General features: G+C 41.3%; 1 protein-coding gene across 3 annotated transcripts in view; it reads right to left on the minus strand.

Annotated features, from left to right (window-relative positions):
- The window catches only part of ARFGEF3 (ARFGEF family member 3), a 402727-nt gene that overhangs the window by 73718 nt on the left and 313118 nt on the right, over nt 1–15891 (minus strand). For 2 of the 3 annotated variants that reach the window (XM_069234334.1, XM_069234332.1), the window contains 5 exons: nt 14597–14776; nt 12398–12539; nt 10384–10506; nt 4903–5006; nt 3089–3233 (listed from right to left, as the gene is read on the minus strand). In XM_069234334.1, coding sequence (XP_069090435.1) covers nt 3089–3233; nt 4903–5006; nt 10384–10506; nt 12398–12539; nt 14597–14776 — 694 coding nt within the window. The remainder of the gene's footprint in view (nt 1–3088; nt 3234–4902; nt 5007–10383; nt 10507–12397; nt 12540–14596; nt 14777–15891) is intronic. The other variant, XM_069234333.1, reaches the window with a different exon arrangement.

The following is a 15891-nucleotide window of genomic DNA, read 5'->3' on the forward strand; positions in this document are numbered from 1 at the left end:
TTATAAGTCACCCCTATAGCAGGCCCTCCAGCCCTGAGGGCAGGGTACAAAGTACCTGTGTGTGAGGGCACCCCTGCACTAGCAGAGGTGCCCCATGACCTCCAGTACCCTTTTCCCGGACTTTGTGAGTGCGGGGATGTCATTTTACGCGTGTACTGGACAAAGGTCACTACCCATGTCCAGCTACATAATGGTAACTCCGAACATAGGCATGTTTGGTATCAAACATGTAGGAATCATACCCCATGCTTTTGCAAGCAATGGTTGTATGATCCCATGCACTCTGGGGGCTCCTTAAAGGACCCCTAGTACTGCCATTACAGCCTTCTGAGGTTTCCCAGGCAGCCCCAGCTGCTGCCACCTCACTGACAGGTTTCTACCATCCTGTTGCTTGAAAAGTTCAAGCCCAGGAAGACAGAACAAAGGATTTCCTTTGGGAGAGGGGTGTTACACCCTCTCCCTTTGGCAATAGGTGCTACAGGCTTGGGAGGGGTAGCCTCCCCAAGCCACTGGAAATGCTTTGAAGGGCACATTTGGTGCCCTCCTTGCATAATCCAGTCTACACCAGTTCAGGGACCTCCAATCCCAGCTCTGGCGCGAAACTGGACAAAGGAAAGGGGAGTGACCACTCCCCTGTCCATCACCACCCCAGGGGTGGGGCTCAGAGCTCCTCCAGAGGGTCCTTGGCTTTTGCCATCTTGGATTCCAAATTGGCAGGGAACTCTGGGAGCATCTCAGTGGCCAGTGCCAGCAGGTGATGTCAGAGCCCTCCCCTGATAGGTTCTTACCTGTTTAGCTGACCAATCCCCCTTTCAGGGATATTTAGGGTCTCTCCTTTGGGTGGTTCTTTGGATTCGGAATGCAAGACTCCAGCAGGAATCCTCTGCATCCTCCACTTCAACTTCTCACCGAAGAAACTGCATCTGGACCCTCCAGGAACTCTACAAACTGAAGCAAGATGCCTTCTGCAACACTGTATCTTCAGCTCCTGCCAGCAACTGCAACTGTTTCCCAGTCATGCATCCTCTGAGGACAACCTGTCTTCAGCCTGCAACAGAAGAGCGAAGGAATCTCCCTTGGGGTGAAGGAGTCACTTCCCTGCTTCAGCAGGCACCTACTGCAACGACGACTGGATGTGTCGATCCCCTCTCCTGCTGAGCTGCGTGGATCCTGCATGATGGACTGAAGTGGTCCCGACGGGCCTGACGTCCAACTGTCCCACTTTGGTGGAGGTAAGATCTTGCTTCCCCACGCAAGTCAGTACCCCTGTGCACCATGTGTTTTGCAGTTGCCAAGTCTTGTTGGCATCCTTCCACGAAGTTCTTTGTGCATCTTGCAGCTCCGGCCCCCAGCACTCTATCCTCGGACGCACAGCTTCCTGAGTGGTTCTCCAGTGGCGTGGGAGCCTTTGTTGTCGTGCTGCGTGGGCCTCTTTTGCACCTTCCTTGTCCCCAGGCTGTGGGACTCCTGTGTAGGTTGCCTGGTTTTCTATGGGCTCCCTGAGTTGCTGAGAGCCCCCTTCGACTGCCCCTCCTGGGTACAGTCCACTTGGTCCCGGAAGGTCATTTTCCGCTAACCGCAAGCTTTGCATGTGTAAGGCTTGTTGGCGGACTCCAGCGACGCAAACCAGACTGTTATCCTCCATTCGGCGTGAGACATCACTTGCACCAACCAGGAACCCGAGTCTGTCTTCTTGGTGCAGCAGTGACTGTTCTTCCTCACCGGTGGTTCTTCTTTAGCACCTTCATCTGGGTCAGCAGGGGCTCCTGCTCTTCCTGGACTCTTCTGTGCTTCTTGGCTTGGTGCCCATCTTCCACAGATCCTCAGGTCCAGGAATCCACTGTTGGTGTCTTGCAGTCTCTTCTGGTTCTTGTATAATCCTTCTTTTCGTTTCTATGTGTGTTCTGGGAAAGTTACTGTGTTTTACTCCTGCTTTCCTGAGCACTGGGGTGGGTTCTAGTAATTGCCTTTGGGGTTTTTCTCGTACTTCCAGCTCCCCTCTACACACTACACTTGCCTAGGTGGGAAACTGACATTCGCATTCCATTATCTTAGTACATGGTTTGAGTTCCCCCCAGGCCCATTTCTAACTATTGTGATTTTCACTAATTGCACTGTTTTCTAACTGTTTTTATGCATATTTCTGCATACTAGTGTATATAATTTGTGTATTACTTATTTCCTAAAGGAGTATAGTCTCTAAGGTATTTTTGGTATTTGTGTCACCAAAATAAAGTACCTTTATTTTTGTAACACTGAGTATTTTCTTTTCATGTGTGCGAGTATTGTGTGACTACAGTAGTATTGCATGAGCTTTGCATGTCTCCTAGAAAAGCCTTGGCTGCTCATCCACAACTACCTCTAGAGAGCCTGGCTTCTCGACACTGCCCACACTACACTAATAAGGGATAACTGGACCTGGTATAAGGTGTAAGTACCATAGGACCTCACTACAAATCAGGCCAGCCTCCTACACTGACTTAGTGAGACACTCCTACTGGGGCTGGTGGGGAGGTAGCCAGTATGGCGCAGCCTCCATGTTGAAAGTTCCACGGATGGTGTAAACTGTCCGCCGAACTCATAATCTGCCCCAATATGTTCCCACCTCCTTATAAACCTTGCTTTCTTACTAAATTCATTTGCTTTCAAATGCACCATTTGTCAATATTTTTTAAACTTTTTCTTGGGAGGAGGACTCACCCTGGACCCCATGTTTGTCCATTAAGCTTGCTCGCTTCAGTCGCTACATAAAAGTCATACCCAACTTTTAAGCCCCACCACTTTCAAATGTCACCAGCCGCCTCTGTTTATTTGCTGTCTTTCGTGAAACCAGTTAGCTTCTGCAGGAAGTATCCACACAAGCTTTGAAAGAAATGTGCCCGAACGTTTTGAAGAAAGCATCTTTCTTTTCTATTATATAATAAAGGAGGAAGTTCATTGAAGATCTCTTAACCTAGAGAACTCCTTGAATATGTTAAGTCTGCTCACAGAAGCAGTACTTAAACTTCCAAACATCAGTTATTAGATTCACCCCAGCTTATCACTTTTGCTAGTGGCAACTATCAGACTCCATCTTATGTTTACTTACCGGTGTCATCATCAAACTCAGCAAGGACCGACTCAATTCCATCTTCGCTGCTGGTGGACCTTTCCTGCACCCTCCTGGGCAAGTTAGCAAGTCGGCCACTGAGGAACACTGGCTTTAAGGGCATTTTGTAAATTTTGGCAAGCAACTGTATAGGAAGAAACACAAAACATATTGCAAAAATACAATGTGCTTTGAGCACTGCAACACACAATTAAAGGGATGCAAACACAGAATCGAGGTAAGTGGCTATTATATAGGACTGTGGGGCCTGATGTGAGGGGTATCACGCCTCAACTGCTCTCGGGCATTCCACTCCACACTTGCTCAGCCACTTGTCTACGGGTAAGTATTGGTGGGGGTCAAGAATGTGAGTGTCAATAACAGGCTGCCTATATATATATATGTGTGTGTAAATATATATATATATATATATATATATATATATATATATACTCACATACATATATATATATATATACATATATATATATATATATATATATATATATATATATAATTGAATATCTTACAGGTGAGAGACATGTGACTATTAATCCAAGAATGCAATATAAATAGTGTGATGGCAGGAAGGAACAGACGAATACCACTTGAGAAAGACATGGTTGCCAAAACGCGTCGTGGTTGTGAAATTCTGTCTGAATAAATGAAGCTGTCATGGAGCCCCCAGGGGTGCAGTGCCTTTTTTGTGTGATGAAATATATATATATATATATATATATATATATATATATATATATATATATATATATATATATATATATATACACACACACACATATATATATAGGTAGATATATAAGTATTACAGTATTACTTGTGACAATATGTCACTGACATGTTTATACAAAATTGTGTGCCACCATTGCATTTGGCCTAAAAGAATTACAGTATGTTCGGTAACTACTCTTACCACGCTTATCCGAATTATAAGTTTTGAGGTTTTTATCTCTCCCAGTAAATAAACAGTGAGAAAAACTACATGTCCTGGAAAAAGTCTGGCTGGTGCAACCTAGCAATATTTATTACTGAGACGCATGGATTTTGGTGCAATAAGCACCAAAATCTGCATGTTATTTCCCATTTTAAGGAGTAAAATTTGTAACAGCTTCTATTTATTGCATACAATAAATAAGGGACCCCACAGTATTAGTGATTTGGTGTGATAAATATTGTCCCTTATAATTAAGACCTACATCTAATTAATTTAATCTTGCAGTAAATACTATGGAAAAACAAAGTTAGAAACGTTTTTCATTTGCAATTTCTAAACTTGATCACCTTCACAAACCTAGCAAACTTCTATTAAAAAAATTACAAAGGGGCGAAACCACATCTAAATTAGGTTTGAAGGAGAAAACCCCCTGCTAAAATCGATATCCAGCAGATAAATTATTTTGTAAAAACTTTTTGTGATAAAATTATTTTTCAAGCTAAGTTCGAAAACTTGGCAAAGCTCACAGAGTGAAAAGCTTGATAACACTGCCCAATTACAAAGGCAACAAATGAACGATTTCAGCTCAAATTAAGTGACACTCATTACGTTTGGGTCCACCTTTTACAATGCATAAGGTGTGATCTTTAGATAATGACCTCTGAAATCTACACGCCCCTAAGGTAATGTTTGGTCTCTAGCTCATAAAAAAAAACTATCTGGTCCTTATACTGTGTTCTGAGCCCTAAAGTACATAGAAGCAACAAGTTTGCATAATATAAAGCCACTCATCCATCCAACACAATCATGGCAAGCCAAGAACACTGAAATGTTCTCAGCGACAGGAGTGGGGAACACATACCTGAGAACATCTCCTGAGATAATCCAGAGCAGGAAGGCACAGATCTGTAGACATGGGTCCCAGTCCTGGCATACAGTCACCAATCTCTTTAGAATCTGCTTCCCCTGGGAAGAAGGAGTAGAGGGAAGGGAATGAGGAAGTCAGGCGAGAGGGAAAGAAAAGAGGAGGGGATGGAAAAAAGACCCAAGTATATTAAACATATTGAATAACACAAACATAGTGCTCCATAAATATAAAAAGGCTACAATCACATCACGCGTGGCTGAACATCGATGAAGAGACTCTAGATTAACTGAGGATAAGAAAATTTACAAAGCTAAACTGTCAGTGTACAAACAATTAATTTTTAAAAGGAAATGTTACAAGAAGACGTTAATTCTTTTATTCGGACAAGAAAACATCTCCCAATACTCAGAAAATGGTCCTCCATATAGAACATGATCTTTCTGATGTCACCCAGATACATTTAATGTTACTCCTTCAAAGAAATTATGTGCTGACCTCAATACTTATTTTGTAAACAAGGTTAAGATTCTGAGAGAAGAGATGGACAACTGTAATTCCCCCCACCCCCTGCAACTACTTCAGCATTGTCTGCTGATAATTCTCTTGTGATGTTCTCTACTTTTTTATTTGAGGACTTCATGAATTATTTTGAAGAGACCAGATCAGGGTCACCAAGATATCTGGGCCCAGTAGACGTTTTTAAGTAACTCATCCAATATCTCTGCTCCCTTGTGCAGCCAAGATACTCAAAGAATTCGCCACTAAACAACTTTGGAACAATATTCAAGATATGAAGTGTTGGTCGATACTCAAACAGGATTTCACCCTGCCCCTATGGCTGAAATGATGATCTTCCCCTATAAAATCTATCTGCCGCTTTTAACACGGTTGACTACTCGATTCTTTTATATCATGTCGAAGCCACTGGCATTGGAGGAATATGTGGTTTAAATTCTTCTTATCTGGCCATTTACAAAAAAACAAGCTGAGTGCTTTCACATCACTGAAAGAAGATACGACCACTAATGGTTTTCATTTTCCCCACTTGGTAAATATCTACTTTATTCCTCTAGTTAATGCTTTAATGGAACGGGGTGTTAAGTCATTCAAGTACGCAGACGACACCCAGCATTTACAACCACACAGTAAACCCTTTACACATTCTGAATTTCAACAAACTATGGGCCAGGTGTATCATTAATTCCAATAACGATTACCAAATTGCGTTTTTTTGTGAATCGCAATTAAGTAATCGCTATTGGAATGTATGAAACTCCAGGAGTTTCGTATAGCGATTTGCAAGGGTTCGCAAATGGACCTACCTCATTAATATTTATGAGGTGGGTCACAATTTGTGACCCATTAAGAATGGCTACAATCACAGGGATGGTGGCATGCTGAGCTCAGCAGACCACCATGTCTGTGATTGCTTTTAAATAAAGCAATTTTTTTTTTTTTTTTTTAATGCAGCCCATTTTCCTTAAAGGAAAACGGGATACATTTAAAAATGAAAAATTAATAGTTTTCTTTTCATTTTTTAAGAGTAGGCAGCGGTCCATGGGACCACTGCCTGCTCTTAAAAAATGTTTCCGCATGCATTCACAAAGGGGAAGGGGTCCCTTGGGGACTCCTTCCCACTTGCGAATGGGTTGTCACAAAACAATTATACAAACCTCTGCGATTTGGTATTAGAATTAGAAATCATAATTTGGACTTGATACATACCAAAAAGCATTTTTGCGATCACAAACCGACTGTTGGGCCATTTGCGATCGCAAAAATGTTTGTTACATCTGGCCCTATGTCTTTTATATGTCAGTGCATGGGAAGTATTAAATTAAAACTGAAGGAAAATACAGAGATAGGGTTGTTAGTGGCCGAAACGATTTATGGCTGAACATCTACTGGCCTGTATGGATGTGATCTGTACCCTCACCTGCCAAGTGCGAAGAGTCTTTGAGAGAAAATAGATGATACACTCTCTGGCTCCCCAAATCCCCTCAGTAGTCTCCGCTTGCTTGTACCACATTAAATCTCTAGAAATACTGTTCCATACCTATCTTTTTATAGCAGGCACATAGCAGCCACAGCACTGACAGATGTGAGGTTAGAGAACACACATTCACTCTATTAAGAGCTGCCTGAATCCTTCATTCATCGACTTGTGGTGACAGCACCTCATTTTGCCTATGCAATATCTACTCTACAAAAGCTTCTCTGACTTCCTACAAAAACATATGTACTTTAGAGCTAGGTTCATTAGCCATAACTCTTGGACTAGGGATACTCCTGTCTTTCTTCAAAAGATCCTTCGATCTTATGCTCCAATAAGTTTGAGATTCTCAGAAACCATTCTGTTAACTGTCCCTAGATTCCAGAGGATAAGATCCAGAGGATGTTTTTTATCAATGAGGCAGAAATTCCCTCCCTCCTCACTTACATTCTCTATTTCAATTTTGGTGTAGGCTGAAACCCTGGAAACCTTTTCTTAGTGAAGAGTTGTCTGAACTGATTACATACCTAAATGAAGAAGAACCTTCAAACCATTCGGGACAGTGCGCCAAATTAACATGTATTTTACATAATATATATATATGTGTAATCAACATCATTCAGATTTCATTTTCATCCCCCCATTGGTTACCTTAGTGCCATGATGCATCAAGGTACCAGTTATGCTTTATAAATTCCTTTCATTCACTCTTTTGAAAGGACTTTATTTGTTTATGCTCTCCATTGGTATTTGTGATCAAGTTGCTACGGCACAGAGAATGTTTGAATCGCTAACTAACTAATACTCCTACTTTACTCTCTCACCTACTCCAAACACTATTTACTACACTGGATAATAATGATAAGCCTGTGTTAGAGTAGAGAGTTTGGTAAAGCTTTAGGGGCACAGAAGTCAGCATTAGGTGACTTTATATTCGCATTTAAAAGCCTAAATGAGATGCACAAAAATGTATTTTAGAGTGTACATGTTTTGTCTGATGGTGGATTCTGTCTCTACCATAGGTGGTTATTGTGTTTACAATGGCAGACGTTGTGCCCAACTGCGTTTATTAAAATGCTAACCAGAATTATAACAATGTTTGATAATAATTAATCATTAGAATGAATTAATATGGTTACAAAATAATTCTGATTTATGCTGATTCATGTGAGTTATTAGTTAACATTACAGGTGTGCAGACAAATAAATGCACATCTCAGTCATATTTAATGTAATTTGTTAAAGATTGCAGCTAATAATTGAAAATGTTTTGCATAATTTATGATATATTATTAATAAAATATATTCATGAGTTTTCATAATTTGTATGTTTTTATTAATGGTTATATTAATCTAGTGAATTTCTTGTGTTAGCATAACTAGGCCTGAAGTTTCATATTCACAGCAGTAATTAAAAAGCTGAATCATTACTTTCTCTTTAACCTGAAGTTTTCCATTAGGTCATCTCACATGTTCAGTAGAGTTATATTGTACTGTGTCTAAGTTCATTCAGCAATAGCCTTGAAATGTTGCAACGCTAGAACATGAGGACTGGAAAGTAAAGCAGTACCATTGTTTAAATGCTTGCTTCCATGTGAATGGAGAGAACATTTTTTGAGCCAGGGAAAGATTTTGGAGTTATTGCAGGTGTTACACGGAAGGAGAGGTGACTTCACACTTACCCTGAGCGAATCTGGAGATGATGCAAACCTAACGGGCATTATACATTTCATTGGACATTGTAATTTTATGAAATATGGTTCTACACAGTGGACCAATCAAATTACATTGAACATTTCTTTTTAGGTAGGGATTTTGGAAACTTTTAGTCAGTCCCTCTTTGCTTCTCATGCTATTTAGCCTTCACCTTGTTAAGTTCTTCTTTTATTGCTAAATTGACCCTTTGAATTTCATCGTTAACTTGTCCCATGATTGTTCCTTATGTGCAGCTCGTGTTCTGCACTTTCCCCTGGCGTATTCTGCTGGATCTGACGTATTTTGCCGCTAAACTTGATCTGTATGCTGTTACCGTGAGAGGCATAAAATAGTAATGTTATTTGCTCACTTACCTTATTTTAATTAGATTAGCATGCTGACACTTGTTTTTTTTACTTTATTAGTGAGCCTAATCTAACCTAACCTAAGATAGATGATGTTTCCAAATTATTTTTTTCTTCTCTTTAGCTTTTGTCTGCACGTGTTAGCTGATTCCCACACATGCTTGTCCTAATTTGTGACAGCAATAGGAATAACCACCCTTGTAAAATATAATGTGTTGAACTTTGAAATTTAGATATTGGCTGTCAACATTTAATGAATTGAAATCTGTTTCTGTTGCACAAATATTATCATTGCCTGTTTGCGTAATTTTACTGGAATGTTTAATGGTTTTGATGATGAGTAGATTAAACTTGTTTTGCAGATTTGATCAGCCGATAGTTTTCATTTACTTGTATAATTTAGTTGTATGCACTATTAACAGGATTCTGCCTTTGTGGATCTAATAAAGCTTCGAAGTTTTTCATTGACTGGAGTTTTGTTTCCATGGCCAAATTAGTTATGTTGTTTAAATTTATTGTTGTAATGATTGAGAATTGATTGAATGTGTTTGGTTTTACCACACTCTTCACTGGGTCCAAAGATCCCATCGACCTTGGTGCCAGCGTTTTAAAATCCTGACCTGGAGGGGATAACGCGCTCTCACCTGTATTGTTCTTGGCATCATCATCATCATTTCCACGTTTTGCTGAGCGAGTCTAAGAGCCTCATTAGAGTCAGGGCCACCTCATAAATCTGTGGGACTTCAGAGCCTGTAAAGCTAAAGCTCCTCGCCTTAATTAGATATGGTAGAACAGTTTTCAGACAGCAGATCCTCAGCGAGTCCCGCTGTTGGTTAAATGGCCATCCACTTAGCATAGGGGCGGAGCTATCCTAGATGTGCACTCTATGAGGGGCAGAAAGCCCAAACTATTAAGGCATTAATTCCAATGGTTTTTACAGTCAAACGAAAACACTTGTGAGCAGCCGCCATGAGTGGCCATTTAGCTAGTATAACACTTTTGAGAAATGTGCTGTAGCCAATCGCCTGAAGCACTTTTGTGCAAAGTTGCCCACTGAAGTGGGCAGCCTGTATTGGGCAGGCTCTTGTGGGACGGGAAAATTTGAGACTTTGATTTCCAAAACATTTGGCGGGAAAATATCCCCCGACCTGCACACCCACTTCAAAAGATGCCAGTCCACATGTGGCATTATCATTTAGTCTCTGCTGAATTGCTGTTGTTATATCATCATCAAACCAGGATGGCGTTGTCCACTTTTCTTGCTCTCTGACCGCTTCCAATCACCCATTAGACCGTTCTAGTTGGTGGCTTTTCTGTTTTCCTTACTCATTCAATGAAGATATGTGCCAGGTAAAGAAGAGACACCACACATACTAAATGCTGTTTCTTAAATGAAGTCAGAAGTCAAAATAAGAAACCTACCTAATCCTTTGACAAACTTCATAAGGCACATTATGTAGTCAGTGGCTGCATTAGCGAATACTTGGATGTTGTCAGTGTTGAGGAACGCTTCAAAGACATCAAAAACTGGAGCCTGGCGTTTTCCTGTAATGGGAAGAGGAAGAGAGCAATGGATGCCTTATGTTTGTGCGTTCAGCTTCATGACCATGGTGTGGGTTAAGGGTTCGAAAGGCAGGGCGGGGGGGTTAATCACACTATGCTATTTAGCAACTCGCCAAACTTTCTTCCTGCATCTGGGTGAATCAGTCTTAAGATGGGGCTAATGGAATCCACATTAGGACTGTCTGGCAACCTTTTAAATAACTGAGCTCATGGGCATCTCTGGAAAGACTACAGGACAGTGACACAACCCCGTGCTACCCCTGACAGTGCAACTAGCTCAACTTTGTCCTTAGAAAGACATCTGAATAACTTAACCAGAGAGGCGCAAATGATTGTCAACATGCATCAGACCATGACCTGTAGTGAGATTTCGTTTAATTAATATATTTTTCAATGTTTTGAAATGCTAGCCCTGCTAGACGTTTGCGGTGAGGGTTTAGGAGCTCTTAATTTAGGGCCAGGCTGTCCATTCTGCCATGCTGGCACTTTCACAATGGGATGCATGCTGGGGGATGCTTTTAGAGAAGGATGGCCAGCCATGACTCAACCAGGCCCCTTACCCTTATGCTAGAAGGCGCTTCATTTGGAGGTGAAAGGTTGTAATATTTTTGCCACTGCTGAGTTTGGTTGCAAGACCTGCCATGCTTTCAATTACTAAACTAGTACAACTACATAGTGGTGAGGTTTGCTTCCATTAGTGACATATTTTGGTGAGGTGCTGAAAGTATGCAGAAACCCTTGCCACATGGATGCCACATCAGGGATTTGTATTCTTTCTTACCTTACAATTGTTTTTTTCTGCTTTTATGGATGCCTGCGCAGAGATGGGCTAACCACATGCATTTTTAGAGTGTTGCAAACATGGATTCATGTTTCTAAGCAGCACTACTTTTGTGAAATACTACACACCCAAATGAGGACCTTGTCCCTTTCTAGGGGTCCACAGATGAACAAAATACATATAAAAGAGGGGCTGGGTAAAAGCTGCCCTGTCCTCACAGTGCTGTGTTGGTTTCTAATGAAAGAGCAGATGCTCTAACCTAAAAAACAGTGTTGTGCCACATTATTCCTCATTTCCCCGCTCACAGAGCATGGTACAGTGTCACTGGGAAGGAGTGGGGGAATTATTCTGCGTCATAGTTTTTTTCCCCAAACTTTCAGCCAGGCTGCATAGCAGCCACACTGCTGTGCAACATGGCTGAAATGCTTTAAAAGGGCAGCTATTGATGTTGTCAATGTTTTTAGCCATGTTGTACAGCAGGGCAGCTGCTGTGTAACATGGCTGATAGTTGAAAAGAAAAAAGCGCTGTCATGCGGAGTACTGCTGTGTCATAGCACTTTTTATTTCTTTTTTTTTACTTTCAGACACGCTGCTGTACAACTTGGTTTAAAAAATGTAAGAAATTCAATAGCTCTCAAGGGAAGACCAATGATTTTTTTTAACTTTCAGCCATGCTGCCATACCACATGGCTAAAAAAGAGGCAAAGGCAATAGCACTGCAACCTACTGCTGCTGTGTCATGGTGATTCTTTTTTTTCTCTTTATTTTAAACTTTCAGCCATGCTGATGGTCAGATTGGCTTAAAAACATTGACAAAGCTGATAGCTTTCATATAGTTGAGACCTACTGCCTTTGCTAGTGCTTGAAATTGTCAGCACATCCCAAGGAGGTCCAGGACTGTTTTTTTACTTTTTATATGAGACTCTGTGGTTGCAAATGGGCGAAAATGTATAAACTGTGTTAATCTTAAACAGAGGAAACGAGCTCACTCACAAATTGCTCTCAGATGCCTAGAGTGGTCTAAGCGCTATAAGTGCTAACTGTCAGGGCACCAAGTGATGCAAGACATGTATAAATCAAGAAAAAATTTACCCATTGAATAATCTCCAACTAGATACTCTTTGACGTCCGGCTTGGTGCTGTGTACGGTTTCCAAAGCACTGAACAAAGGTCTCCACCCCGACTGTATCCTCGGGGAGCAGACTTCTACCAGCTCTCCGATGGATGTGATCACCTGTCAATACAAAGCAGATGCACACCGAAAGATGCACATTAACTTGTTAAATACGGGTCGCCATTATTTCTGGAGTAGCGTGGGAGCCTAATGATAGAGTTTATGTTACGCTTGCATGTAAGAGAACTCTGATGATAAGTCTAGAGTTATGGTTGGTGAAGGGTATGATTGGCAAAACAGAATTGTTCATAGCTGCCTACAGCACTAAAAAAGCACTAATCACTTGCTCTTCATTGTGATAGGCCACTGTATGAGATCCAGTTTTAAAATGAAGAATGTTGGTTTAAAAGGATGCTCGTCATTAATGCAAGTAGGCATGCCATTTATCCTTTAACTGGTACAAAGCAATCCTACTCCAACATGGTCACGTGGTGGGTGGAGTGAGAAACAACTCTGTATTTTTACAGGAGATGCCAGAACAGAGGGACACTGTCTGATGGAATTTTCAGCTCATCATTAACCGCTTGAAAAATCCCACCGGCTGGTTTTGATTAGTCCCCAAAGTAGGAGTCAGTTAAGACTGAAATGGTAAGACTATGAAGCAACAGTTAGGAGCCACCAAACCAAAGCATCGCCTCCTCTGATTTGTTTGAATAGGATGTAACCACATCTGACCACAGGCCTCCCTAGATATAGAAGCCAGAGACAACAATACACTGTATGGGATACTTTCTTCGGGTGTAGAAAAGCCTGTACCTGAAGTGAGTTTGTCGAAGGAGAACAGGGGGCAAAGATTCCACATCGCCCTGCACACTGCCTTGTGACTACATATGTATAATGTATGTTCACCAGAATCCCTTCATGCTGGATGTGCGAAACTATATATGGAACATATTCCCTTCCAGCAGTAATTGCTTGTCGATGGTGGGAGAGATGTGGGTCAAGGTTTGGTCAACCATAGATCCCAACAAGGGGTTTTGGCCCTTAGCTAAGGAAGCTACATGTGCTAGGAGTCTGAAGAGTCTTGAAAGAGGAGCAATCCACAGATGGAACAGTGGTCGTCTATACAGCTTAATGTGTAACGATGCCTCCTTGAAGGGGAGATATGTGTCACTGAGTGACAAAACAAGATCATCTAGAACGTACAAACAATCCTTTCCTAATATATGTGGTTTTCTATCTATGCTTGGTATTGGTGGCTTTTCTGTACTGGTTGTGGGTAGTGCCAATGTGTTAGAAATGTGTGCACATGTAACAGTTATACCAAGAACTGTGCGGTGTGAAGAGAAGACTGGAACAAGAAACCTTTGGCAGTGTCAGTGTGGGTTACCGTGCTAAACAACTGGGACACAAACTCCCTGATTAGAATATTTTCTGGCAGGATGCCCTAGTACTCTCCTATTATTAAAACAATACAGTCAATGTTTTCATACAAGCTAATAATTAAGGACTAATTTATAAACTACAAGAAACTACAGAAATTACATGTTCAAAACACTGATTTTCTGGTGGAGGTTTCCAGTTCTGATTTACACAGCAAGACTCAATGGACATTTTCTCCTGATCATCAGGCGGGCTCAGACGTATACAAATATGTACAATTTGCCATTATATCAATGTAGCTGCATTCATTTTTTCTTAAAGCAGAAAAATTAAAACTTTTCATGAAAAATGTGACGAATATGCATGAACATCTAGGTCTGTTGGAATTTACAAATGTATTCAAGCTCTTTTTCAACCTGGAAATGTATTCCTGTAAAAAAAAACCTGAGTAAGTGCCTTTTTAGCATGCAAAGAAAAAGGTACACACCAACGTCCATGCTGGTGGAGCTTTGTCCCTTGCATTTTTTCTCATGTGGATAACTTTTTTAAGAAAACAAATGTGTATTACAAATTTCTCCAGGAATGCCTCCAACATTTCAAAATTAGACTTGTATCTTGCTTCCCAAGATTATGTTTCTTGCCAAACACCAAAAACGGTTAAGATAGCTGTAGGGGTAACCCTAGGCAAAATCTACTAAAGGAAAGTGTTTACTACATCTCACAAGGGCATTCTCTGTTTTGTCATCTGTAGGTTATGTTGTACCTACCCTTCTTCATGGCTGAGATTTGCTTACCTGGTCTTGAACATCCTCATCGCAGAGCTCCAGCTGCATGATACGCTCAAAAGGGCGGAACAGTGCTTCGTTGAAGTGAAAATGAGGGGGCTCATTCCAGTCCAACAGGATTTCCGTCACAATATCGTGGATTACAGAGACAGCCTTTTGAGAAACATACCGCTCTTTGTGGCAGGCAGCCTTTGGATAGAGAAGGGAGGAGAAAATAGAAGTTACATCTTCTGAAATGCACAGAATTGATTTTCAGGTGATTTCCAATCATCAGCTGCCTTGATTTACATAGCAACCAATAGCTTTGTGTCTCAAGGATAAAACAGTATCTAACTGTGGGTGAGTAAGAATGCAAGTCAAAACTCCAATAACAATTTTTAGCTTGTTCTGACAAGCACAGGCCAGAGTTCAAGAGACCCTCAAACTCAAACAGTAACCACAATGTGTCCATGTTTAAATAAATTGGATCCTGTACACAAGCTGTCAATACTTGTGATCATGAGTAGGTCGGAGTTGTTGAGAGTTTTGTTTTAAGTAGCCTTTGTGTACCATTCCTGTCTCTACATTTATGTATTGGTGCGTAGGTCCTCATTATCCTAATGAGGCTACTGGATTCGGGCAGCAGAATCGCCTATATTGTGGGGTACTTAGTACAATTCCACACCATGTGACGCCAGTCAGCCTAATCCGGGTTTTCCAGCTAACTAGCAGCGCCTCATCGCCACCCATGAGCAGGGATGATTGTGGCATATGACAGGAAAGTCTCCTCAGGGGAATCGTGGTCAATCAGATCTCGTCCCTTTCTCTCAGTTTATTGAAGGAACTGCATCTTAGATAAAATGGCATGTATTGCAATAACTAGGATGATAAAACACAATAAAAGCAAGAGTGTGACAAGTAGAGTGAAACACAAAAACAGTCCAACCATACTGTCACTACCTATGCTATGTTTGAGCACAGCATAATAAGCCTAATCCGCCCTGCAGATTTCCCCTGGGAAAGCATCATCCCTCATACCTGAATAAGGAAGCCTGTAGTCTAGAAAGACACCGTCCCTATGTAGGCCAGAGATTTGGCAGTCTAAGCAAGCAACTGTGGCGAGGCAATCAGCAATCAGCATGCAGTCGTGGTCATCTGGCTGGAATCTCCCTCTAACGTGTATGGGACAAAAGAGTGTTTTATAATAAAACAGTTGACATTCTAAGAAATGGTCCCCACCTAGGAGTGTGTCTGTTTCTGTGAATGTTGGAGACACAGCGTATCACTTTGCCGGCAACCCTATTTGACTGCAGCCTTGAAGAAAG

Source organism: Pleurodeles waltl, chromosome 5 (genome assembly GCF_031143425.1).
Source record: "Pleurodeles waltl isolate 20211129_DDA chromosome 5, aPleWal1.hap1.20221129, whole genome shotgun sequence".
Classification (NCBI taxonomy): Eukaryota; Metazoa; Chordata; class Amphibia; order Caudata; family Salamandridae; genus Pleurodeles; species Pleurodeles waltl.